The sequence below is a fragment of the Xenia sp. Carnegie-2017 genome, unplaced genomic scaffold (genome assembly GCF_021976095.1).
Source record: "Xenia sp. Carnegie-2017 unplaced genomic scaffold, XeniaSp_v1 HiC_scaffold_21, whole genome shotgun sequence".
NCBI classification, from domain to species: Eukaryota; Metazoa; Cnidaria; class Anthozoa; order Malacalcyonacea; family Xeniidae; genus Xenia; species Xenia sp. Carnegie-2017.
Genome location: NW_025813484.1, coordinates 7901865 through 7929057, shown reverse-complemented (window position 1 = coordinate 7929057; position 27193 = coordinate 7901865). Strand labels below are relative to the sequence as shown.

General features: G+C 34.1%; 3 protein-coding genes across 5 annotated transcripts; all 3 read left to right on the top strand.

Moving 5' to 3' along the window:
- The first annotated feature begins 1717 nt into the window (after positions 1 to 1717).
- LOC124444374 (WD repeat-containing protein 76-like) lies at positions 1718 to 27167 on the top strand. Its single transcript, XM_046994972.1, has 16 exons — positions 1718 to 1729; positions 20289 to 20770; positions 21105 to 21236; positions 21317 to 21430; positions 21885 to 21931; positions 22264 to 22384; positions 23336 to 23443; positions 23650 to 23693; positions 23807 to 23960; positions 24200 to 24358; positions 24466 to 24584; positions 25118 to 25216; positions 25453 to 25602; positions 25784 to 25834; positions 26042 to 26144; positions 26707 to 27167. Exons 2-16 carry the CDS (start codon positions 20747 to 20749, stop codon positions 26863 to 26865), a joined length of 1584 nt encoding a protein of 527 aa, XP_046850928.1. The 5' UTR covers positions 1718 to 1729; positions 20289 to 20746; the 3' UTR covers positions 26866 to 27167.
- LOC124444375 (NEDD8 ultimate buster 1-like) lies at positions 2208 to 20481 on the top strand. Its single transcript, XM_046994973.1, has 16 exons — positions 2208 to 2213; positions 13424 to 13579; positions 14350 to 14435; positions 14560 to 14666; positions 14815 to 14924; positions 14995 to 15071; positions 15475 to 15582; positions 15665 to 15716; positions 15806 to 15906; positions 16142 to 16230; positions 16557 to 16662; positions 16887 to 16942; positions 17019 to 17049; positions 17364 to 17520; positions 18040 to 18236; positions 20199 to 20481. Exons 2-16 carry the CDS (start codon positions 13468 to 13470, stop codon positions 20286 to 20288), a joined length of 1479 nt encoding a protein of 492 aa, XP_046850929.1. The 5' UTR covers positions 2208 to 2213; positions 13424 to 13467; the 3' UTR covers positions 20289 to 20481.
- On the top strand, positions 2927 to 9271 carry LOC124444380 (WD repeat-containing protein 76-like). 3 transcript variants are annotated; one of them, XM_046994979.1, is made up of 11 exons: positions 2927 to 3395; positions 4609 to 5029; positions 5455 to 5569; positions 6092 to 6223; positions 6313 to 6419; positions 6874 to 6920; positions 7298 to 7418; positions 8362 to 8469; positions 8658 to 8701; positions 8815 to 8969; positions 9206 to 9271. In XM_046994979.1, exons 5-10 carry the CDS (start codon positions 6342 to 6344, stop codon positions 8912 to 8914), a joined length of 498 nt encoding a protein of 165 aa, XP_046850935.1. In that variant the 5' UTR covers positions 2927 to 3395; positions 4609 to 5029; positions 5455 to 5569; positions 6092 to 6223; positions 6313 to 6341; the 3' UTR covers positions 8915 to 8969; positions 9206 to 9271. The 3 variants fall into 3 exon arrangements, with proteins under 3 accessions (XP_046850935.1, XP_046850936.1, XP_046850933.1); XM_046994980.1 differs by lacking the exon at positions 2927 to 3395 and having other exon boundaries at positions 4552 to 5029; XM_046994977.1 differs by lacking the exons at positions 2927 to 3395; positions 4609 to 5029; positions 5455 to 5569; positions 6092 to 6223 and having other exon boundaries at positions 6234 to 6419.
- Positions 27168 to 27193: the final 26 nt, after the last annotated feature.

Below are 27193 nucleotides of genomic sequence, written 5' to 3'. Positions count from 1 at the left end.
TTATTTTTTAAATTTCCAATTTTGAACATAACACTTAATAAGTTCATTTGTGAGAGCAGCTATTACTGTTTATTAAGAATGCATAAAAGAAAAAGATTAATTAGAAGTTCCAAAATTTTTTAGCGTCGTGAAAATTTAGCTCAAGCAAAGTATTCTCGGGTTCGGTGCACTTGATAGCAGGTTCAAAGTGCACTGCCTAAATTTTTCGTGAAAAATTATGAAGAAAAATTTAGAAAGATATTTAATTTATATGATTTTCTTCACTTCCCACGATCTAGAACTCACATGTTCCATTTTCTATTTACATCACCTCTTTCTCTCTTTCACCATCGTACTATCTTTCAGACTTCCTTGAACCTTGCATATTGCAGTTGTGGACTTGGTTAGGCGTTCAATCGTTCAATGTAACAGGCAGGATTGGAACCGGGGCGTCAGGTGGAGAAGGCATGGACGGTAGCCACCATACTTTTGCTGCTGGTCGATGATGCATAGCAAAAATTGGGACTTTTTACATATTTTTTGTCATGTTATCATAGAAAATACCTCAATACTTCATGTAAGGAACATGTAGTATGTACACATATGGTATATATCTATTGCAATATAAACAAATCCAATGTCTTTATTTTATTCTACAAATAAAAATGTGAGCAAGCAAAATAAATCTCTATTATTTTACTTTTTTTACCATGAATTTCTATGTAGAAAATGTGTATTTGGAAATCCATGGTAAATCATGTTATAATCGACCTGGGCATCTGATTGTCTGCTTACTTAACAAACATGATTTACAAATTTCGATCAATTTATGTTGCCAGTTCTTCAATAAAGGCACAGGATCATTTGTAGTTTTATTTACGCAGCCGCCAGTATTCGTACTATTTCACCATTTCTAACTTTGAATAACCATCTTCAAGTTCATAGTGATAAACAATCGTTCCTAACACGACTCAACGCAAATGAAAAGTCCCAAAATTTTAAGCCATCAACATTTTAATGCTTTAAACTCTTATAATGCATGACTTAAGTGACGTCCAGAATAGGATAACACATGGTTTATTTGATAGGGTGAATAAATTTCATTTGATGATTTGCATAATACCATAAAACAATGGTCAATCGTCATTTGCATTTTACGTATATTTAATGAAGGAGAACCTGGATCTTTTGTTTGATAAACACTATTTATTGTCTTCAGAATTAAATTCAATAGACATCCTGTGTAACTTGCTCATACACTAACAATGAATATTAAACAATCATGTAGAATAAACACATCATGAGTGCCTTACGCCATGCATAAAGGTATTATTCACCTTTAGTTTTTGGCACTTGTGAACTACACTGTTACACTGTCAACACTTGTTGCTTGCAAGAAGTTATTGAACAAGACTAAACAAAGCAAAGTAAAGTTGGTGCCTTAAATGCAGTAGACGCTGAGTATCGTTAATTTTCTGCTAGTCACCGAAAGACGTCTTATTTGAATGCAAATGTACTTCAACGTGTTGATAAAAAATGAAGATCGTCGACATTTGTGATTGGAACTGAACAAGAAATGAAAATTGAAGACACTTGTTGAAAAATTTGCCAAAAACAGATCAATAGCAAGACAAACCATTCATTTACAAGTATGGATATTTTGCGAGAAAATAGGGTTTATAAACCAAGTGAACCTCGGAAGCGATTTTCAACGAAACTTTACGTTAACTTTGAAAGATATCAAAGCAGAGTTGCAACGACGTCGATCATATAAAGATTATTTACCATAACTAAGCATTTGAAAGGCATGCCATTTGGATGAAAACTATCACATCCAGTGCCTGCAGAGCCCAAAAGATCAGATTTGTACAACGTTGTCACGATAATTTTACATAGTGGCATCTTATAACAGCTAAATTCTTCCACTCAGTATTTTGAGATGAATGTTTATCTATAAAACTGGAACGGCAAGAAACCATGGCTGAGAAGGAGAGGATAAAGTCTACCGTGAAATTTGCTGTCTTAATGAAGGAATATAGTCGTATCTTAAACATTCCTCCAGTAGTAATTTGATAAAGCTTTTGAAATATAGAATATAGAATACTTGTCCATTTTTGTGGACACCCTTACAAATTTGAGGAAACCACATGCACATTAAAAAACGTAACAGTAAAGTTAAAGTAAAGTATCATTTATTTAGTTCTCATTTATTATTTATTAAGTATCATTTAATGGTCAATATGAAGAACGAAGTATAAAGAACGAGGCATGTTTTAGGAGTGGATAGTGTGTGGATGGGTATTCTATAATTTAGGGTATTTTCTTTCTAAAGATTGGTTTGTATATTTTGAGTCGTTTTAGTCGTCAACATAGAGCTTTATCCTAACAATTTTGGTTCTAAAGACGACTGAAATGACTGTGAAGACCATTTCAGTCAGAACCATGTTTAATTGGTACAAACAAACATGACATTCCATAGACAGAACTCTGGTCTTTCTTAATAGTTCAACTATGCGGTCATTTATTCGATAATTTGTACTCAAGAACGCGTTGAATTTGGATTTACCTTTTCTGAGACACACGGTTAAATTAGATTAGTTTCTTGTATGGACTACACACTTTTTTACGAAGCGGTTTTTAATAAACGAACTCAACAAACCCAATAAACTGATATAAAGCTATATATGTTTAACTTTCTAGAATTTTGTACGTACTTTTCTTTCTTTTTCGTCGGCATTTTGCTCAGTACTTGTTTCTTATTTTCTTTGCACGGTCCACATTGTTCACTATCGTCACGCTTGTTTTCGCGTTCTCATTTTTCATAATATTTTACGCGACTTAAATCTCTCGATTCTCTCGCGAATTGTGAAAAATGCGCGAAATTAAAGTCTCGTAAGCAAAAAACTCCGTGATATTTTCATCATATTTAATTTCTGTGAATAAACATGTTTTTTTTGGTTTCTTTATTCTAAATTTCTCATGGGATCGCCAACGACCTCTTGATTTTAGAGACGTTGGAGCTAGCATAAACATTTATGCAACTCAAGAATATCGACATGAAAATCAGACCATGATAACATTGGTATAACTGCACAGTATCCTATGGTTGGATGTTGGTATGACTTCCCAAGCAATTGTAACTGTCCTGTCCAGTCCTGTATTCTAAAGCTGTTGTAACTGCCTTGTGTTCTAACATTGGTGTAACTGTTCAATGTTCTAACATTGGCGTAAGAGCTCAGTATTACATCGTTGGTATAGCTTCCCTGTATTTAACGGTGGTATAACTATTCTCATGTTCCAACTTTACCATGACTGTCAAATCTTCTAAAATTGACACAACTGTCCTTTGTTCTAACATTCGTATGACTGTCCAACATTCTAAGATTGTATAACTGAAAATACTCTAAAGAATCATGGTAAGTCTTTGTTTGGTTAATTTTTTGTAGCTGCATGCTTTTTTAATTTGTGTTGAATGTTAGCTACACAGCCCAACATAAGGTTATTGAAAAATAAAAAGTAGATTTTTATTGATGAAGGTGTTTTTTCTTTAACTTAAGACATTTTCAGATACAATGGTATGTATTTAAGTAAGGCTTCAATTTTAAGCAAATAATTATATATTTACAGGGTATTAAATTACAAATAAAGATAGAAAGTTTGGATGACAGGATAAGATGAAGGAGAAACAAGACATTACACTTAAAAGAAATAAGTATACAAGTAAATAGATAACAAAAGAAGAGAAAACTTGTTAAAGTAAATTAATGCCCTTTAAATGTATAATTATCTGCTTATATTTGAAGCCTCGTGTAAATATGAAAATGTCAAAGATGAAAAAACATCATCAAAAAAACCTTCTACTTATTAATTTTTATGTTGTGGCTCTGTTGATAATCTTATGTTAGGCTGTGATATTCATCATGAAAATTTGTTTTCTGCTTGGCAAATCTTTGGCCATGTTTTTTCACTTTAATTTTATGCATTCATTGATTATTCATTTATACAAGGCAATCACCATGTTAAAGTTCTTTAAAGTAGTTAAACCTTGTGAAAATTAATGTTTAATTTAAATTTAACTTTATAAAACTTTCAAAACTGCTCAGTTTGAATTAACTTCGTCATGTGACAAAATAAAGCAAGAGTATTAATTTGGGCTTAAATAAATTTTCGGTATGCATGTTATTTTGTTGACCACTGACATATTTTTTATGCATTACCAAATCCATGAATACCTTAGGTGAGAACTTGTTGACTTAAATAGCTTCCGAAAATGGTCCCAGGCGAGGGAGGATGTGGGTGACTTTGTTGTTCTTTGAACGTGCAAATGCTAAATTCTTTACCAGAGGCATGTTTATAAGTTAACTAAATCATTGTGTATTGATTTGTACAATGTTTTGTTGAGTAAAAATACTACAAATTTTCAGCTATCTTTAATTCAATTATAACTATAATGAGAGTAATTGTTACTACAATTGTTACTACTTCATGTATGCACTATATGACCGTTGCTCTGCAGTTGAATAGACACAATGATAATTTGAGCACAGTTTTAATGTTTGACATACGTAATACTGTTCGGAAAAGTGTTCAGTGCTGTTTTTCCCTTTTTTTCTTGTGGAAATGGTGTAGAAGCTCCGAACGCTAAAGATTCAACTTCAAATCGCATTGTTGTGAAAGAGTGACCAAAATAATATGACTGCATTATTCAATGGTATACTTGTGTCGAGTCTTGATTAGCGAAATGAAACAAACCATTTGACATTCCTAACATCGTTCCCATGCCGTTAAAATCCTGTCTTGGATCGGAGGTCCTCTCTTCCCGACTCTTTCCACGTGATTCTTGAGAGTAAAATCGAAAGTCTTGCGCGTTCATTGGGTAATTCTTTGTGCGAAAATCAACGTTCATATCACGATCATTTGGGCAATTGATTGGATGAATGTGGCCATTAAAGTGCGAATGTATGACTCCTGATTGGTCATTAATTCCTTGAATCTCGTTCAATGCTCGACAATGTTGCTCATTTACACGATAACCTTCAATTGCAACACGGTAATCCTGATCGTTTAAACGTAAATCCTTTCCATACAGATAATCCCCGTTTTCGTTGAAGTCTCTATCCTGTATTTTCTTGACGTTGTTTTGGCCTAAAACGCGATAATCTTTGCTAACGTCACGGCCCTTTTGATTTTTAACTGCAACATTTTCTTCCACCTTACGATGATTTTCACAGTCCAAGCGGAAATTTTCGTTTACTTCTCTATAACCCTTTGCATTCACGTCATAGTTCAGCGCTTGTGTGGAAACTGTGTTTTCCTGTGGCCATCCACTGTTTTGCTTTAGAGCTGTATTCGAGCTTTGTAGAAATAAGCTCTCTGCTCCAATCCTTTCAAAACGTCTTGACATTTGCTCTTGCGCTGCGGATTTTGTTGCTAAATCATCATTTGTTAGTTTCTCACACTTTTTTTCGTTGATAGACGTTGAAAAGTCATGAAAAATCTTTCGGCTACGCTGCGAGAACTTCAAGAATACGGAATGAATTTGAGATGTTGTGAATACTTGGAAAAAGAAGGGTTTGCTTCAGTTGTCAAGGTAACTTTTTATTACATACGTCGCTTAAAGAGATTGTACGTAGTAAATTGTACGGCTGTCTTTATGCGATCAAAGAATTCCTTTGAATCCGAAAATTGTGCTGTTTAATCGCAAAATTACTCGAGAGGAGAAGTTACTTTCTAAATTTAATTATGAAAGTATTTCAATGTAAAAAGAAATTTACAATGTAACTTTCTCATAACTCTCTCGTGATGAAAGAGAGCCTTGATCCTTATACAATATAACTCTCTCGTCATGAACGAAAGCATCCATGGGATTCATGGAAAAAAGGGATTATCTAAACATTTATAATAGTTTCTACAAAAGATAACATTTATTAAGACAAGCAATTTGTATCTTCTAAATTGAACCTCCCTTTCAACCTTATGTTATAAAATTTTGATTAATTTTGGCTTGGGGTTCTCTGCTCTGTCGTGTAGGATTTAGAATTAAAATCCTCAACTATATAACCTATATATTCGTGCAAAATATCAGTGCATCAAATTAGGGTGTCTCTTTCAGCTACAACAAAGGAAGTTATTGAAGCTTGAAGTGAACTATGCTGAACCCAAAGAAATCAGCTCAGATGAAATTGATGGTAATGAAGACAATGATAACACTCAATATGAAGAAAGTTGTGAAAGGTCAAGCAGTGTAAGCAAAAATTTTTTTTGATAAAAGTCAACACCAATGATGTATCAGGTTTTTCACTCTGTTCCATTTTATGACTTTGCTGAGTGAAGATCAATCTGACGACAATGACCTGCATGAAATGTCAGAGTACGAGAAACAGAGACTTGCCAACATTAGAAAGAACAAAGAGTTATTGGATTCATTGAAAATTAACGAGGTCAGTTGAAACTCTGTGGTAGTACTTTTGCTAGATTATAGTTCATGTTTTTATAAGGAGAATGGGAGTTCTAAAAGGAAAGGGTCTTGATGGATGGAACATCATTTTAGCAACATTAAATATAGTGTGAAAAGATTTCCAACCAATATAGCCTGAAATGTTGTTCTTTGCATTATCCAGAATAAGATATATTTGAATTACATTGTAGCAAGGGCTATCTACCGCATAAATATGTAGTAGTTTTAAACAGTTGATGGAAAGTAAAATTGTTTTCATTTACTATTTTTACATGACATCATTCCTAGTTATCTCCAAGTGTTGAAAAGTACTATGTGACTAGACATTGTTCTCCATATGTAGCTGTTTTGGACTTATCTAGAACTTACAGATAAAATGAATGCTCTTAATATCGCCACTTAACTTAACTTTATGGTGCATAAATGATATGTTTTAGGAAATCAGCCATCTGAGGGCTCGTAAACAGCCAACAAAGTTAAAGAGGTAATGTTGTTTTCTTGGGTGCACCTCATTTTTTGGCTGTTGCCCTTGCGCATTGATTATAATCATGTTTCTAGCATATACAGTATGTTTAATTTTGTTTTATGTGATTGTTTTATATATATTTTCATCAAGATTTTTCTGGTGACTGTATCATATTTAAATCTGAATTTGACTCACTTGAAAATATTGTGAGAGCACCATCTAACCTGTGTTATGTATTGTCAGATTATATGTAATGATTGCTTATGTCCATTATTGTACATGCGTATCCCAAGGATTTTATTACTTTACAGTTTTGAAAACATCAATTTTGTTATTTATTTCAATATCATTGACAGCCATAAAGTTATTTATATTTGTTTTTATCTTACTTTCAGGCGCGTTATGAAGAAAAAAGTTGTGGAACCAGTACGGCGTTCCCCCAGGATCAGTCAAGAACGAGCCTCGAATCAATTTGAAATGATTACTCTGCCAGACTTAAGAATTTATCCAGCTGATGTAAGGCAATGCATGTATTTCTTTTGCTTCCATACATCTTAGATAGCCTTGATCCCCCACATTCTTTTTAGTGCAGTTTTTTAATGAGCTGCTAAAATTGAATAAAATCATACATGGTTTAAACTTCATACGGGACAGGGAGGGTGTAATGCAATTTATGTGACTTGTGAGAATAATTTACTTTTTGATAAATGTGATTCAGCAAGCTAGTTACGTAATTACTCCCAGAGCAGTGCAAGGAGATGTATGTAGATGATTTTTACAGTGGCGGCAGAACATTGATAAAGGGGGGGGGCTATATTCTTATATTCATTTGTTATCATCCGTAAACACAATTGATTTCAATAGAAACTAATAAAGTAAAGCATGCATATATGAATTATAGCCCCCTCCCGCAATTATCAATGTTCTGCCGCTCTTGGATTTGACCTCCATTAGTTGCTCAAGTTGACTACGCAAGTTCTCTGCCATATATCATTGGCTGTTTTAAGCAAATGAATTTTCAAACTCATTACTGCAATGGCAGTAATGGCCCTGCAGTGCCCCCATCATGTGTAAAAACAAAGTAAGCAATACACAACCATAAACATTACTTCGTGGACGAAAAGGAAACTACTTTCATGTAAAACGTGCACAACAAGACAAGAACTGGTTATTTAGACTGTAGCTTGTCATACGTTTTATTGAAAATGTTTATATTGGCCGTAAAGTCTATGAATGTTCACGCAATGATACATGAATTAAAATTAAATGAAGAAATAAAAGAAATTTTAAAAATATTTGATGGTTGATTCAAATTACTAGGCAAAAAGCAGTGTTTTTTTTTTCTGAAAGTTTGCACTATCCTTAGATCACTTGTTTCTTTTGTTTCGTCTTTTCAACGTCTTAATTGTTATTAAATATTATTTTGAAGTAAAGTGTTTTATGTTTCTAAATTTAAAAGGAAGAAAGGATAAAGGGTCCTGTCGATGCAAACCCAATAAACGATGTTGGAGACGATGCAAATAAGAAATTCATGAATTCCTTAGAATTGCTTTCCAACGAAACTAAGGTTGGTATTGTTGAAATAACATCATTGTGCGCCAAGTGATGGTGCACAATGTTGCTATTGATAGATAGTGCTAATGTTGCTATTTAGGGCATCGCATTGATTATTTGATGACTAAACAAAACAATTTTAATAACATAGAGTTATACAATCTTGCTGCAACTGTTTGATTCGCGTTAACATTCTTGCAGATGGCGACGAGCGTTGTTCCAGTTGAAGCATCTTCCTCACAAAGGTACTGACACACAATTTTTAACAATGGCATGCGTAAAGCTATGATGACTATTGATTTTCGACTACCTTTCACGATGTCAACTTTTAATGCTTGATATTACTTCATTGGTGTAGTTACAAGCAGAGAATATCAAAATTTTCTTTGACGTCTGATCGAATACGAAAAGTTGTTCCAAAAAAAAATAACGACGATGGCGTTTCATCCATGCTGTGATAAAACAAATGTAGCGGCTGGTGACAATACTGGAAACATTAGCATTTGGAATGTGGTAAGACTCTTTGATTTGGCTTGTGTTGCTTTGCTCTCCGTTTTGATGCCTTATCTAGTAACAAAAATACATGTTGTTTTCTAGCTAAACTTGTCTCTGATAATAGTTTGTCCCATTGAGAATTTTTCTCGTATTATAGTCTTGTGTATGTTCAACACTTGCTAGAAACATCAAAACTTATCCATTTGTTGGAGCTTTACATGTTATTACAAAGTAAAGTCTTCTTTTTCATTTAGGACGCAAGCAAGGAAGATGATGATGTCATCATGTATCGACCACACGCCGGTAACGTTCGACAAGTATATTTTCATCCATTTAGAAACAACAGTCTTTTTTCTTCGAGTGTCGATGGATGTTTGAGACGAGCAGACTTCAATGTTTGTACTTTTGAAGATGTAAGTTTGAACACACGATATTTGGTGCACTTCAATATCAGCAATTTTTTGCCACTAGTTATATGACGTGCTCAATTTATTCAACGCGTAATTGAATTCGTTATGTACATTTATGCAACAGATGATCACGTGATTAACGGTTTTTCGTGTCCTCTCAACTCGCGGGATATTTTTTTATTAGCACACGACGCTGGCTATGTGGGAGTTTTGGATACTAGAGAAACAAAGTACAGTTAACAATAGCTTTCTTTTTTGATGTTGAATAAGTTCAAATTCTCAATAGTCACGCATTTCTGTGTCGTGAGACGATTTTTTTTGTAAAGTTGAACTTGCATGTATAAGAGAAATTACATTATAAAATCAAAACAATAAAAGGCGTGTAGTGATTGGTCTAGAGCCGTGTTTACGTTAGCCTGTGCAAAACACATTTGAGCTCAACCAATTAAATCAATCAAAACAATCAATCAGTCAAAGGAAATTTACAAATCGATCATGAATTCATTTTACTGGAATAATTAAAACGTTTTTCTTTTTTTGCATTATTTTATTTTATAAAAGAAATAAAAGATGTTTTTCGTTTCTCGAGCATGTGCAACCCTCGACCTTCGGTCTTGAGCTTGCACTGATCTGCTCTCGAGTTCTCCTAAAGGTATCCTCGGTTCGCATAAGCCTGTGCAAACACACTTAACACAGTAAACATCTTTTATTTATTAAATAAAGCACGGGATTATAAACATAAGAACTGCTTTTTCTTGACAGGAATGAAGTGAAAACTCATGTTTGTCACGGCAAAAATGTCAAGTGCATCGATTCAAGCAGTTCCAACGAATATCTCTTCTGCACTTCGTCGAGCGATGCGTAAGTAGCCAATCTTCCTCCAGCAAAATTATAAAGTTCTTGCCATGTTTATATATTACCTTACTTACCTAGCCTTACATTGCCGAAGTTTGAAGACTTCATATTTACCATCTTCAATGTCTAAAATTGTGGAAACATTTCATTGCGTCTTCGGAACATTTCCCTTTTTATACTGTTATTATCTATTAATGCTAACGAAATAGTAGCTATTTAGGTACATTTTCGTTTTGTTAACAGGACTGTTGCATTATGGGATTTACGAAATCTCAAAGGGATCAAATCAAGTTTGGACACATTTGAAAAGCACAGTCGTTCCATATCGTCATCTTATTTTTCTCCTGGTGATGGAAAGTACATTTTGACAACGTGTTGGGATGATACTGTTAAGTATGTTTATATTAAATTCGTCAATTTTGTGCTTACAATTCTTAAGATCTACAGAAAAATGTACACGAAAAATGCATTAAACCCAGCTTTAACATTTCGATCTCAGTAGAATTTTGTAGTAAAATAATATTATTTTTACATCATTTAGAGTGTTGGAAGTCACAACCTCATGGAAACTTGAAATGAAACGAAATTTTCAGTAAGATCACGAAGTTACTTTTTTGCTGATTAATTAAAATAATGAATGTTCAACTGGAGAGTCTATTGTTAACATATAACAGGAAAACTTTTAAAATGACAAATAAAGCCGTTCTACTCTTAAAGCATTGACAGATAATGTATTGTATAAGACTTTGATAGAAATGCTAACAATAATGTTTAAGAATGGTTATTGTTCAAATTTTAGACATTACAATCAAAGAAATAATCGTTGGGTGACGCCTTTTAAAGCTTCGTGGGATCCACGCAATGATCGTGGGTTTGTTATTGGTAGTCTTTTATATAGTTGACGCGTAAGTGTAAATTAAAAATATTATAATTGAATGAATTGAATACCTTGTCAATGTTAATAAAACTAAAATGTTGAAAATAATAATTTATCCGCGAACAGTCCGTTCCTTTTCTTCAAGTTCTCATTGCGCCTCGTTCACCTACTTCTTTAAACCGCTATGCTTGGATGTTTTGATATAGTAAACACGTTCGTAATGCAGTCAGTCGTCAAACTATGAATTCCCAATATTTTTTATTGTGATGTAATTTTCAATAAGATAAACATATGTCATATGTTTGTGGATGTAGATCGCCCTGGTTAATATAGTCCTGAGAAAGACTGTTGGTGTTGATGTTGACTGACGTTTCGACAATCTTAGCGGTAGTCACTCTACTAACCTGGACTATCTACATCCACAAACATGTAACGATACTCCCAAGCTCAAACCATTCACTATATAAACATATATGCATGTTTTCCTATTTATAGATTCAGTTTTATCATGTGGAACAAATGGAAACGTCCCCACTGTTGGAAAAGTTTGATCCTAGCTTCACGAACCAAACTTCATCAATAAATGTTTTTCATCCGGCAAGGAGCATTCTTGGCTCTGGAATTTCGAGTGGCAAAGTTTACTTATGGTCAGATTAAAAATAATACTTGTTTTATTTCATCCCTTATTACTCAGGGAGATTTTTTTATGTATAGTTAGTTAAATGAATGGGTTTTCAAACCATCCATTTACATTGTTTTCATCCTTATTTGGAAGTTATGGAAGCTTTCAAAAATGTTGAATTTCTCCTTAACGATACGGGATGCAGTGATATGCCGATATAGCGGGGCACAAAGGTGCCACTCTTGATAAACAGCTACAATGTAGCTACAAAATAAATGAAAACAGATTCTTTTGGGAAAGTGTTCTCTGAATTACAAAGTTCACACTAATGTTTGAGTGTTTATTATAGACAAAGTAAATTACTTTGTACTGTAAGCCGATTTTATAGATACGTGGGCAGCTTCATTGACTTAAGTGAATGATTATAGAAGTGTATCTATTAATGCTGCGTATATTACTTTCGTAATCGTATTCAGACTACTAATGCTCTAGTCTGTGTGTGCTTAGTCCTTGCTGATATAGACCAACATTGTAGGCTCAAACGCACTGCTAAATTTATGTGATGTATCTTTTTTAAGTATTTATAAATTATAGCAAGGATTTTCAAAATGTGCTGATTGCGTTAAGCTACTTCGGAAAAATAATTTTTATTTAAAATTATATTAACCTCAAAAGAATGAGTTGACGGTGCTAAACTTACGTATAATGCGCAAATAATATCGTTGGTGCACAGTGCGATACAAGACCTGACTACTTAAACATGGCAGTGCCAGCATGTTGGCAAACCGGTGTATGATTTGTTTTGAAACAAATTGAGCACTTAAAGCGTGAGAAATGCTTCGTCTTGTCGTAAGGTGAGCACTTGTGAAACAATGCGATACATGTTTATGGTTGTAGCGAGAGACTTGCCGAGCGGAAATCGAATTCGTGTGATAAAAATTAATGCCCAACATAAAGTTCTGATTTCTATGGCTCTAATCAGAACTTTATGTTGGGCATTAATTTTTATCACATGTTTATGGTATAAAGTACACTGGAATGTCAAGCCTGCCATTTCATTCGTAGTACTTTTCCTTTACCATTTTGAAACTTCATGGTTGGTTCGTGTCAAGTAAATAAAGCTTTGTTATCGTGTTTAATGATTCGACCATTTTTGAAGTTTGTCATTGAATAACAACAAAGTAATATGCTCTTATGATTTTTATGACTTTAGCGATTCAGTTATTCTCTTCACCCATGGTAAACATCAGATGGCACTTACATAAGTTACATTACCAATAGCCCCGTGGAACGGTTTCAACAAGTTTTCTCAACATACGCTAAACAATTGTCTTGCGCTTGTAGTGTGATGTTAAGCAATGTGTTAAAACGCTTTCAACTTACCTAAGAGTCTTAATTTCGAATCTAAATTACTAAACATTACTAGTTTATGGAAGCATCTCTATGAAGAGGATATTAAATCAGCAGCTCATTTGTTTACTTTCTGAACAAAATTCGTCTCCATATTGCTATGCCGGCAGAGTGTACAAAAAAATAACAAACTGAACAGTTTTGGTGTTCAGTCGTAAATTGTGCATTAAATAAACAGAGTTGTGTTACAGACTAGGGATGCATGGGATCTATTGATGATCTGTTGATAATGATAAATTGAATAAATAGGGATGTAAAAGAGTCATGGGGATTAACTTTTGTTCATTATGCACCTAAGAGCAAACTCTAGAAGCGCAAGGTGTTCGTCATAACAGCGTTGTCATGGCGATATTCAACCATAGTGAATCAGTGGAAGTAGCCAATCAAAACAACCAAGCAAACCCAGTGACGAAAACGCGGAATGCAGCGAGTGTGCTCGCTAACAAAACACAAGGTAAGAAACTTTAAAGAAATCTCAGTTAATTCTCAATTCAACTGCTTGAAGGCATTTTTGAAAGGTTGTAAAACAGCGTTCTTCAATAATAATTCCTTAAGTCTTTGTTTTCATCTACATCAAGTCAATGGAGATTAATATATAGAATGAGCATGCTCAATTTGCACGTTGATTAATTATTATTATTATTATTATTATTATTATTATTATTATTATTATTATTATATATTATACTTTATTAATTTTCCCAAAACGCTTTTCAGAATGTAGCAAAAAGAATGTATTATTATTGTAATAAATAGAATTAAAACAAGTAGAATGTAGCAAAATTCACGAGTTTACACTGTTTAGGCCTGTTTTATACGTCGCATTTTACATGAGTTGAATGCATTCAAAAGAAAAGATAATGAGGAATTTTATCTCATTTTCTTTTTCCTCTAATGCATTTGACGCATGTAAAATGCGACGTATAAAACAGGCCTTATAAACGCTGTAGCTATGTTTGTGCAGTATCTTACCTTTTCAGAAATAACTATGCTTTTTGTGGTCTTTCTTCTAATAAGATGAAATATTTTCTAAGTTTTGTGTTTAAGATGAGGTAGAATATGCGTAAGCTAGTCCGATTTTTCATTAAGGCTGTGCTAAAGTTTAAATAAATATCGTTAGTGACTTAAACTTTGCATAACGGGAGTAAATATGCGTGCTGGCTGCTGGCTTTTACTACTATCTTAACACAAGAAAGATAGTTACACGTTTGTGTTGACGTGTAGGTGGGAAAAGTCCGTATCAAGATTATTTACTGGAGATAAGTGACCAAAATGGAAAGCGTCTTCAGTTACCCGAGGATGAACGCAAGGTCTGTCACGTGCCATCGTTTTCAGATACTTTAAAATACTTTAAATAACCTTTCGTTCCCATGTAGTGTGTATTTTACACATTAATGTTGTTGCAAAGTGATGTAATACAAATTTTTCTAACAGTCGTTGGTTCTTGCGATGACACTTCACGAACAAGGGCGTAGAATGGCCGAACAAAGACAATATGCAGACGCCTTGCCTTTGTTTTTGGCTGCCGAAGAAGAATTCAGGTTTGTGCAAGCATAGATATGCATGAAATAGTCAGCTCGTTGTTGTTGTGTCTTCAAAACATAAAAATCCACTCATTGCATGTAAGTACAAAATCTCTGTTACTATTATTAATGTTTTTGTACATTGTCAATCGTTGCTTCTATACAGGCAATGTCGTTCTGAAGTATTGAATGCAGTTGATAATTACGCCATACTATGTTTGGATGTTGTTTGGTGTTATCTTCAACTGCAGAGCATCAGAGATCTACCAAATGCAGGTTTGCCACTTTTTTTTTCCACTGAAATTCATCATTTCTACCCATTTCAACATGTTTTATTTATTCGTAGACGAATTGCTGAAGAAATGTGAAAAATGTTTGAAGAAAAGTTACGGGGAAAACCTCGAACGACTTGTCTCCTTGACGGTGAGATGATAAAATTAAGCTTGTTTCTTGCACATGATTTTCTTATAAGATTTTTGTAATTCACAGCTGTATCCCATAGACCAGTTTGTCTTTAATGTGTAAACTTCAGATCTCCATTAAGCTAGTTGTATTTTTGCAAGGTGATTTTAGAAACTGGCTATTTTGTCATCTTCTTGAGAGACGTAGTTTTATGATTATATGTCACGTGCAAGTTGATATTTATTATGATTATTTGTCACGTGCAAGTTGATATTTTTTTACGATTATTTGTCACGTGCAAGTGGATATTTTTTATGAATATTTGTCACGTGCAAGTTGACAATTGACGATTGTTATATGAAGAAATTGGTTTACATTTGCCTCATTAGCAGATGACACACAATGTGTACTGTTGTAATTTTAGGGTGGTTCTGCTAAAGAAAAAGTCCTGTACCTTCGACTTAACCTTCTTCAAGCTATCTCCGCTTTCCACAAGGGAGATATGAGGCAAGCCTCGCGTCTTTTGGTTATGGTATTATATCTTCTGTTGTTGCAGTGGCAGCTCAAGGCCATCATCTAATGACAAATACGTTTTGTCTTTTTGGTTTAATTAGGTCGAACAAGAAGTCAATCAGTTAAAAATAGACGATGGATCGCTGTCACAAAGTAAGTGTTTTAGTTTATTGATGTTGTCAGTAAATGACGGCAGTGATATTCATTTTTATAAACCACGTGTTCATCGCAATTTTTTACAGTGATCTCTATGGGGTTTGGTGCATCTGAATCAAGGCTAGCTTTGAGATCATGCAATGGTGATGTCACCGTAGCTGTTGATTATATATCGAAAAAACGCGAGGTAGACATTTTTATATGGACGAATTTATTAATGTCATGTGTAGTTATGGGAACGCTGATGAATTTAATTCCAGAAGTGTAAGGAATGTTGGTTGTCTGGAGTCGGAATTCTGTATTCCAACAATTCATATTGTGTCAATAATTATATGCGTAAATAATTATATTGCGGTTGGACAGTTTAGTTGTCAGGCTATCTTTGATGTGTTGTCATCATCACTCGTCTTTAATACATGTAGGCGAAACGGAAATTGTTAAAAGAACGAAAAGAAAAAAGAAAGAAACATAAAATGGCGGTGAATTTAGGAAAAACTGCAAATGGCGAATGGTAAGGCATACTTGTACATTTCGTGCAGAAACAGAAACAGCGGCCATAAAAATTGCTGTTTTCCGACAGAATATTTCTCATTTCCGGCTGACGTGAATAAACTTGTAGTTTTTACACAGTTTTCTTTTGCTCACTCGCAAAGTCTTTTTGCATGGTTGCTCAAATACCATCAACACCATGTAACTGGTTGTTCGATTACAGTATATTGGTTATCATATTTATGGTAAAATGTGTTTATAATATTTAGGGACCCTTTTTGGTTTTCGAGCCTATATACATCTATTGTTGAGAGTTTATGTGAACTTAAAATAACGTTGATGTTTTAGGGTGAAAATTGATCTGTTCAACAGATTATGTGAGATGGGTTATCGTCAGGAGTACGCTAGCGAGGCTTTACGTCAAACAAATAACGACATGGATACAGCCATTCAGGTGTATATAACTATATTACCTTGATCAGTGTTTATCTAATGGCTCGGTGTGTTGGCATGTTTAGTTCATGTAGAATTCTCAATTGAAAAATAATTCTCACATTTTATGGTGCGTCCCCAAAACCCGATCTATTGATGTATCATGCAGTTTAACAGCTTTATTCATGTCGTTTGCCATGCTTTTAATACGTGTGATAAGAGTTTCAATTTTCGTATTGTGGTTAGATTCTTATCGAAAGACCTGAATTGTTGGAGCGAGCAGTTTCCGAGAGAAGACCAAGGTCAGTTGATAGTTAGCGTTGATCTTTTAATTTACGGGAGCAAAATATTTAATGATCGAATCGTTATTTTCTGCAGTTTGGAAATATCTGATGAGTTGATTGCGCAGGTATGATCTGTGACAATGTACATATCTTATTTAAAATTGTAGCGACTTGCCGAGAATAATTGATAATATAATATAAAAGAATATAAATAGAAAAAGAATTGTATTTAAATTTATTGTGCGTTTTCTTTACTCACATTTTCAGACAATAGATAGGACGTTAAGACAAGATATTATATTTAACACTTTTGTAAATATAATATCTTAACGTCCTATTTTTTTTGAAATCTATAAAACAAATTCACAATAAATTTAAATTTTACAATTTTTGTATACATTGTAATACAAACATTCATCGTTTATTAATTTTCCTCCAGGTGACTTCCATGGGATTCAACGTCGACATTTCGCGTTCAGTCTTGAAACATTATGGCGATATAAACAAAACAATAGGGCGGTTATTGGAAACTTCCGGTGAACTTCCTCCCGAATGTAAAAACACGATCATTAAAGATGGAATTGTCGCAGATTTAGGTATGGCATATACACTTAAATGTTTACATAGAACTATAATTGATTATATAGAACTCTAATTGTCGCAGATTTAGGTATGGCGAATACACTTAATTGTTTATATAGAACTATTATTTCTCATTATTACCTTCGCTTTTATTTTTTAAAGTTTTTGTGCCGCTTCTATTCATCAGCAGGGAAATTTTTTTTAACATTCTCCATGCATGTTGGATGTAGTTGAACGCATAAACTTTTTTAAAAAGTCTTTTTCATTTCTTAATTGTGGAGATTATCTTTCCCCTCATTTGAGATGAATTCGTGGTTTGAACACTTTTGCTGGTGCAGTTACTGTAATTACGTTAATGATTTTGTGTGCGAATTTTCATTTTTCACATTTACGGATTCAACTAAATATTACGTTTAGTATTTTTGAAAATCCTGTTTACATTACAACGTAATGACACAATTATCTTTTCTTTTGCATCGTTGTGAAACTCCAAACACTTCAATGATTGCGATTTCGTTTTAAAATTCTCATAGCTGACCAAAGAGGAGGAGAAAATTCAGACTCGGACAGTGATGACCCAGAAGTAGTTCAGAATGCATTGAAAGAAATCACTCCTGCATTCGATGTTGAAAGCGACGAGGCTCATTTAGATGTGACTTTAGAAGAAGAAATCACTTTCCTTAGACAATACAGAGAAATGATAATGACAAAGAATCAGTGGGAGAAACGAGTATGAGTTGAATTTTTATCGTTTTGATTTGACTCTTTTGCAAAAACAGACGCTTGGCAAAAAGGATAAAGTGTGGTATCTGTTCGAGTTGTCACAAGTGTATGTTGTGTCCCTTTTTATTCGATATAGAAATGTTAATAATTGTGGTGTGGCGGATCTGGACACATTATGCATGTCGTGAACAATTTGTCGGACATTCAACCTGGAAACATTGAATTTTTCTTCTTGCCAAATTTCTTTGCTGTATCCTTTGTAAAAAACGTATAAACATGCTTAGAGTTGGTTTAAATTATAAGTCAAAAAGGCAGAAATTGTTTGAACCTTTATGAGAAGAATTCTTGTAAAGAAAAAAGACAAATTTTGAAAACAAAACATCCTGTGTTCGATCTATGCCTCCCGATACCCCGATATAGTTTAGCACTAGAACGTCGCATGTTAGTTAAGGGAACCAGATAATCTTGTTTGCCATGAAGTCCATGGATGGTTTGCTCGTGATACATGAGAAACAGTAAATGAGAGAATTAAGTCAGAAAGATATAAACCAATAAAAATTGTATAAAACATTTTTAAAGTTATCTTGAATTGTAAGTGTCGTCAAAAGGGAGAGTTTCAGAAGAATTTATTTTGAAGCATTGCTTGGTTTATTTTATGAGAACAAAAAGATAAAATTCGAAAGCAAAAAACCCCGTTTTCGGTCCATGCTTCCCGATACCTTCTTAAGCCGAGGCACTAGAACGCCGCATGTTAACGTTTCGGTAGGAGATTTCGGCCCCTCCACGCTATCCTACTTGGGAGATGCAATAGCAAGCTTCCGCCCATCAGACCCCGAGATCACCTGCGATAGGCTTTGCTCGGGGTACGCAGGAGAGTGCGGTCGCGACCCGAAACGTCTGGGCCCCTAAGCCACTGCATACATATCGCACCCGGCTTCCACTGCTAGTTGACATCTACTATCCATATATTTAGCTTTATATTTATATACAAAATTAAAAGGCTTACGAAAGTTGTGGTATTATTTAAGTCACTACTGCGCATGCTCAGATTATTTCTTTGATAATTTGCGACTAAGTTATCTAATTGCCACAAATGTAGTGCAAGTACATATAGTTAGTCGTTGCCATGACTCTGAACAATTAGTCGAATGGACTGCGCATGCTCGTGCGCATGCGCAGATGATTTCTCTAATAAATTGTTATTAAACATGCTATTTACTTTAAAATCGGTGCCAATAGATGCAGTTGGTCGTTCCCATGACCATGAACTTTGACAGTTGGTCCAGTCAACTGCGCATGCTCGAGCATATTGCGCATGCGCAGTTGATTTATCTGAAAATTTGTGACTGAGCGAGCTAATTACTCCATAATCGGTACTAGTACATACATTTGTTCGTTGCCATGACCGTAAACTTGGAGATTAGGTGGAGTTGATTACGCATTCTCAGATTGATTCTCAATTACTTTGAAACGGAGCGAGCGCCGAATTTACTGCTTGTGTATATGCCCTTAGCAAATTTTCAATCATATGTATTTGGCATGCTTTTTGTCTCTTAAGCTTGTTTTGAGAAATGAAAATCAAGCTCATCAAGACTTTGTTAAGCCACTCGTAATATCTGTGACCATGTTAGACATGTTTTTGTTTTTCTGCATAACTTTGTATCTGCACATTTTGTGCAAAAACAATGCTCTAATTTTTTGCGACAGATATTATAATTTATGGATTGAGGTAGAAGAAATACTTGAAAATGAAACTTCCAACATTGAAACAAAATCAAGCATGACAGAGGAGAAACAACGACGCCAGATTGAAGATAGCTTGATGAAGTTGAACGTAGTTGTACGTAGTTGAAGCACATAGCGTACGCTCGAATGTTATAGATGAGCAGTCGCTGACCAATGGAAAACACGAACTGTTCAAGATGTTGCTGAAGATATGTAAAAATAACTACCAGCGTATTTCCTTTAGGACGAGGAATATGATTTCGAAAGTGAAGAGGAAGCAGTCACCACAAGAGATTTGCAAGAAGATTCAAAGTGGACTTTGCAAAGTTGGTAGATACAGATGGAGTATTGGGAGAAGAGTACTCTAAGGAATGCTACTGATGAGGGATAATACAAGGACCAACCGAGAATGTGGCGAATTCTCCGTGAGATTGTAGAAGGATTATTTTATGTTCATTCACTTGTAGAAAAAAAGAATTTGAATAATTTTCGCTTAGCTCAGTAAATACATATATTTAGGCTTATTATTTGCTATTTTCCTCTAATTTTTGCGAATAGGTTATGATTCAGGTAAACGCATTTCGTCATTTTTGGTTTCCAATTGTTACATCTTTTAGGAGTTTTCTTTAAAAAGTCAACTAATGTCAAGGAAAAAGAAACTGCTGACCCTTTACTAAGTTGTTTGCAGTTTTGCTTTCCTACACAACAAGTGGCGGGAAGACTGTAATTATGGCGCGCTACTCCTAGTCGTCGTTATTTTTACTTTGATGTCGAGCATCGAAGAGACTTAAAATGAAGCGAAGAACTTCCACGAGGGTATGTCTTACAGAAAAAAGCCATGAATATCTTTTCAAATATGCCTTGCTTTGACTACCATTCGAAATGTTGTGTCGGCTGCACATAAAAGTTGTACAAATTGAAATGATGGCCACCAGGACCATGAGTTTAACTGTTGAAGTTTCATAGTTTACTGTTTTTACTTCATATTTCATATATTTACATTCGAGGTGTAATTACTATACTAACATGCAAATAAAATAGCTTGGGGTTCTTTGCTCTGTTGTGTAGGATTTAAAATTAACATCCTCAACTATATAACCTATATATTCGTGCAGAATATCAGTGCGTCAAATTAGGGTGTCTCTTTCAGCTACAACAAAGGAAGTTATTGAAGCTTGAAGTGAACTATGCTGAACCCAAAGAAATCAACTCAGATGAAATTGATGATAATGAAGACAATGATAACACTCAATATGAAGAAAGTTGTGAAAGTTCAAGCAGTGTAAAGAAAAATTTTTTGATAAAAGACAACACCAATGATGTATCAGGTTTTTCACTCTGTTCCATTTTATGACTTTGCAGAGTGAAGATCAATCTGATGACAATGACGTTCATGAAATGTCAGAGTACGAGAAACAGAGACTTGCCAACATTAGAAAGAACAAAGAGTTATTGGATTCATTGAAAATTAACGAGGTCAGTTGTAATTCTGCGGTAGTACTTTTGCTGGATTATAGTTCATGTTTTTATAAGGAGAATGGGAGTTCTAAAAGGAAAGGGTCTTGATGGATGGAACATCATTTTAGCAACATTAAATATAGTGTGAAAATATTTCCAACCAATATAGCCTTAAATGTTGTTCTTTGCAGTATCCAGAATAAAATATATTTGAATTACATTGTAACATGGGCTATCTACCGCATAACTATGTAGTAGTTTTAAACAGTTGATGGAAAGTAAAATTGTTTTCATTTACTATTTTTACATGACATCATTCCTAGTTATCTCCAAGTGTTGAAAAGTACTATGTAACTAGACATTGTTCTCCATATGTAGCTGTTTCGGACTTATCTAGAACTTACAGATAAAATGAATGCTCTTAATACTGCCACTTAACTTAACTTTATGGTGCATAAATGATATGTTTTAGGAAATCAGCCATCTGAGGGCTCGTAAACAGCCAACAAAGTTAAAGAGGTAATGTTGTTTTCTTGGGTGCACCTCTTTTTTTGGCTGTTGCTTGCATTGATTATATATGATTGTTTTATATATATTTTCATCAAGATTTTTCTGGTAACTGTATCATATTTAAATCTGAATTTGACTCACTGGAAAATATTGTGAGAGCACCATCTAACCTGTGTTATGTATTGTCAGATTATATGTAATGATTGCTTATGTCCATTATTGTACATGTGTATCCCAAGGATTTTATTACTTTACAGTTTTGAATACATCAATTTTGTTATTTATTTCAACATCATTGACAGTGATATAGTTATTTATATTTGTATTTATCTTACTTTCAGGCCTGTTATGAAGAAAAAGGTTGTGGAACCAGTACGGCGTTCCCCCAGGATCAGTAAAGAACGAGCCTCGAATCAATTTGAAATGATTACTCTGCCAGACTTAAGAATTTATCCAGCTGTTGTAAGGCAATGTATGCATTTCTTTTGCTTCCATACATTTTAGATAGCCTTGATCTCGCACATTCTATTTTAGTGCAGTTTTTTAATGAGCTGCTAAAATTAAATAAAATCATACATGGTTTAAACTTCATACGGGATAGGGAGGGTGTAATGCAATTTATGTGACTTGTGAGAATAATTTACTTTTTGATAAATGTGATTCAGCAAGCCAGTGCAAGGAGATGTATATGATTTTTAGAGTGGCAGATGTAGATGATTTTTACAGTGGCAGATGTAGATGATTTATACAGAACATTGGTAATTGGGTGGGGGGGGAGGGCTATATTCTTATATTCATTTGTTATCATCCGTAAACACAATTGATTTCACTAGAAACTAATAAAGTAAAACATGCATATATGAATAATAACCCCCCGATTATCAATGTTTTGCTGCCCTTGGATTTTATTTCCATCAGTGGCTACTGCCACATTCTCTGCCATATATTATTGGCTGTTTTAAGCAAATGAATTTTCAGACTCATTACAGCAATGGCAGTAATGGCCCTGCTGTCTTCCCATCATGTGTAAAAACAAAGTAGGCAATACACCACCATAAACATTACTTTGTGGACAAAAAGGAAACTGATTTCATGTAAAACGTGCACAACAAGACAAGAACTGGTTATTTAGACTGTAGCTTGTCATAGGTTTTATTGAAAATGTTTTTATTGGCCATAAAGTCAATGGATGTCCACGCAATGAAACATGAATTAAAATTAAATGAAGAAATAAAAGAAGTTTTTAAAATATTTTATGGTTGATTCAAAGTACTAGACAAAAAGTAGTGTTTAATTTTCTGAAACTATGCACTATCGTTAGATCACTAGTTTCTTTTTTTCGTCTTTTTAACGTCCTAATTGTTATTAAATATCATTTTGAAGTAAAGTGTTTTATGTTTCTAAATTTAAAAGGAAGAAAGGATAAAGGGTCCTGTCGATGCAAACCCAATAAACGATGTTGGAGACGATGCAAATAAGAAATTCATGAATTCCTTAGAATTGCTTTCCAACGAAACTAAGGTTGGTATTGTTGAAATAACATCATTGTGCGCCAATATGTGTCGATTCGACGCCCACTGGGCACATTTTGAACATTATGATAGTGCTAATGTTGCTATTAAAGGCATCGCATTGATTATTTAATGACTAAACAAAGCAATTTTATAAATAATACGGAGTTATACAATTTTCCTGCAACTGTTTGATTCCCGTTAACGATCTTGCAGATGACGACGAACGTTGTTCCAGTGGAAGCATCTTTCCCACAAAGGTACTGACACACAATTTTTAACAGTGGCACGCGTAAATCTATGATGATTATAGATTGGCGACTACATTTCATGATGTCAACTTTTGATGCTTGATATTACTTGATTGGTGTAGTTACAAGCAGAGAATATCAAAATTTTCTTTGACGTCTGATCGAATACGAAAAGTTGTCCCAAAAAGAATAACGACGATGGCGTTTCATCCATGCTGTGATAAAACGATTGTAGCGGCTGGTGACAATGCTGGAAACATTGGCATTTGGAATGTGGTAAGACTCTTTGCGTTTTGTTTGTGTTACTTTGGTCTCCATTTTTATGCCTTCAGTAGTAACAAAAATACATGTTTTTTTCTAGACAAATACTTGTCTCTGATAAGGGTTTGTCCCATTGAGAATTTTCTTCATATTATCGTCTTGTGTATGTTCAACATTGGCAGGAAACATCAAAACTTATCCATTTGTTGTAGCTTTACATGTTATTACAAAGTAAAGTCTTCTTTTTCATTTAGGACGCAAGCAAGGAAGATGATGACGTCATCATGTATCGACCACATGCTGGTAACGTTAGACAAGTATATTTTCATCCATTCAGAAACAACAGTCTTTTTTCTTCGAGTGTCGATGGATCTTTGAGACGAGCAGACTTCAATAGTTGTACTTTTGAAGAAGTAAGTTTGAACACACGATATTTGGTGCATTGCAATATCAGCAATTTTTTGCCACTATTTATAAGACGTATTTAATTTATTCAACGCGTAATGAATTCGTTATGTAGATTTATGCAACAGATGATCACATGATTAACGGTTTTTCGTGTCCTCTCAACTCGCGGGATATTTTTTTATTAGCACACGACGCTGGCTATGTGGGAGTTTTGGATACTAGAGAAACAAAGTACAGTTAACTATAGCTTTCTTTTTTGATGTTAGATAAGTTCAAATTCTCAGTAGTCACGCATTTCTGTGTCGTTAGACGATTTTTTTGTAAAGTTGAACTTGCATGGACAAGAGAAATTGCACTATAAAATCAAAACAATAAAAGGCGTGCAGTGATTGGTCTATAGCCGTGTTTATATTAACCTGTGAAAAACACATTTGAGCTCGACCAATCAAATCAATCAAAACAATCAATCAGTCAAAGGGAATTTACAAATCGATCACGAATACATTTTACAGGAAAAATTAAAATGTTTGTCTTTTTCGCATTATTGTATTTTATAAAACAAACAAATGATGTTTTTCGTGTTTGCACAAGCTTATGCAAACCTCGACCTTCGGTCTTGGGCTTGCACTGATCTGCTCTCGAGTTCTCCCTAAGGTCTCCTCGGTTTGCATAAGCCTGTGCAAACACACTTAACACAGTAAACATCTTTTATTTCTTTAATAAAGCACCGTATTATAAACATAAGAACTGCTTTTTCTTGACAGGAATGAAGTGAAAACTCATGTTTGTCACGGCAAAAATGTCAAGTGCATCGATTCAAGCAGTTCCAACGAATATCTCTTCTGCACTTCGTCGAGCGATGCGTAAGTAGCTAATCTTCCTCAAGCAAAATTATAAAGTTCTTGACATGTTTATATATTACTTTACGTACCTAGCCTTACATTGCTGTAGTTTGAAGACTTCATATTTAGCATCTTCGTTGTCTAAAATTGTGGAAACAATTCATTGCGCCTTCGCAACGTTTCCTTTTTATACTTTGTCTATCAATGCTAACGAAATAGTAGCTACTTAGGTACATTTTCATTTTGTTTGTTAACAGGACTGTTGCATTATGGGACTTACGAAATCTAAAAGGGATCAAATCAAGTTTGGACACATTTGAAAAGCACAGTCGTTCCATATCGTCATCTTATTTTTCTCCAGGTGATGGAAAGTACATTTTGACAACCTGTTGGGATGATACTGTTAAGTATGTTTATATTAAATTCGTCAATTGTTTATTGTGAAGCTGTTTTAAGATTTTTTATTTTTGTGCTTACTATTCTAAAAATCTACAGAAAAATGCACATCAAGAATGTATTAAAACCGGCTTTAACAGTTCGATCTCAGTAGAATTTTGTAATAAATAATATTATTTTTACATCATTTAGAGTGTTGGAAGTTACATCCTCATGGAAACTTGAAATGAAACGAAATTTTCAGTAAGATCACGAAGTTACTTTTTTATTGATTAAGTAAAATAATGAATGTTCAACTGGAGAGTCTAATTTTAACATATAACAGGCAAACTTTTAAAATGACAAATAAAGCCGTTCTGCTCTTAAAGCATTGACAGAAAATGTATTGTATACGACTTTGATAGAAATGCTAACAATAATGTTTAAGAATGGTTATTGTTCAAATTCTAGACATTACAATCACACGAACCGTTGGTTGACGCCTTTTAAAGCTTCGTGGGATACACGCAGAGGTCGTGGATTTGTTATTGGTAGTCTTTTATATAGTCGACGCGTAAGTGTAAATTAAAAATATCATAATTGAATGAATTGAATACCTTGTCAATGTTAATAAAACTAAAATGTTGAAAATAATAATTTATCCTCGAACAGTCCGTTCTTTTTCTTCAAGTTCTCATTGCGCATCGTTCACCTACTTCTTTAAACACCAAAACTGCTTTCTATAGCAAACACGTCGTCTATTTCTTTAAATAACAGATCTTTTTCTGCGCTCGTTAAGCCTCGTTCACATACTTCTTTAAACCGCTATGCATTGATGTTTTGCAATAGTAAACAATCGTAATGCAGTCAGTCATCAAACTACCAATTCCCAATATTTTTTATTGTGATATAATTTTCATTAAGATAAACATATGTTATATGTTTGTGTATGTAGATCGTCCAGGTTAGTATAGTCCTGAGAAGGACTGTTGGTGTTGATGTTGACTGACGTTTCGACAATCCTAGCGGTAGTCACTCTACTAACCTGGACTATATACATCCACAAACATGTAACGATACTCCCAAGTTCAAACCATTCACTTTATAAACATATATGAATGTTTTCCTATTTATAGATTCAATTTTATCATGTGGAACAAATGGAAACGTCCCCACTGTTGGAAAAGTTTGATCCAAACTTCACCACAATCACATCGATAAATGTTTTTCATCCGACAAGGAGCATTCTTGGCGCTGGAAATTCTAGTGGCAAAATTTATATATGGTCAGATTAAAAATAATACTTGTTTTATTTCATCCCTTATTACTCAGGGAGATTTTTTCCTTTTTTTATGTATAGTTAGTTGGATGGATGGGTTTCTAAACCATCCATTTACATTGTTTTCATCTTTATTTGGAAGTTATGATTGCTTTCAAAGATGTTGAATTTCTCCTTAACGATACGGCATGCAGTGATATGCCGAGATAGTGGGGCACAAAGGTGCCACTCTTGATAAACAGCTACAATGTAGCTACAAAATAAATGAAAACAGATTCTTTTGGGAAAGTGTTATCTGAATTGCAAAGTTCATAGTAATGTTCGAGTGTTTGTTATAGACAAAG

Bases quoted from the DNA above. Each gene is read 5' to 3' on its own strand.
- LOC124444380 (XM_046994977.1), top strand. From the start codon at position 6,294: ATGACTTTGCTGAGTGAAGATCAATCTGACGACAATGACCTGCATGAA. The intron at 7,419-8,361 runs GTAAGGCAATGC...TAAATTTAAAAG, and splicing joins TAAGAATTTATCCAGCTGAT to GAAGAAAGGATAAAGGGTCC. The intron at 8,702-8,814 runs GTACTGACACAC...TCATTGGTGTAG, and splicing joins GAAGCATCTTCCTCACAAAG to TTACAAGCAGAGAATATCAA.
- LOC124444375 (XM_046994973.1), top strand. From the start codon at position 13,468: ATGGCGATATTCAACCATAGTGAATCAGTGGAAGTAGCCAATCAAAAC. The intron at 14,667-14,814 runs GTTTGTGCAAGC...GCTTCTATACAG, and splicing joins GCTGCCGAAGAAGAATTCAG to GCAATGTCGTTCTGAAGTAT. The intron at 16,943-17,018 runs GTCAGTTGATAG...TATTTTCTGCAG, and splicing joins GTTTCCGAGAGAAGACCAAG to TTTGGAAATATCTGATGAGT.
- LOC124444374 (XM_046994972.1), top strand. From the start codon at position 20,747: ATGAAGCGAAGAACTTCCACGAGG. The intron at 22,385-23,335 runs GTAAGGCAATGT...TAAATTTAAAAG, and splicing joins TAAGAATTTATCCAGCTGTT to GAAGAAAGGATAAAGGGTCC. The intron at 24,359-24,465 runs GTAAGTTTGAAC...TTCGTTATGTAG, and splicing joins ATAGTTGTACTTTTGAAGAA to ATTTATGCAACAGATGATCA.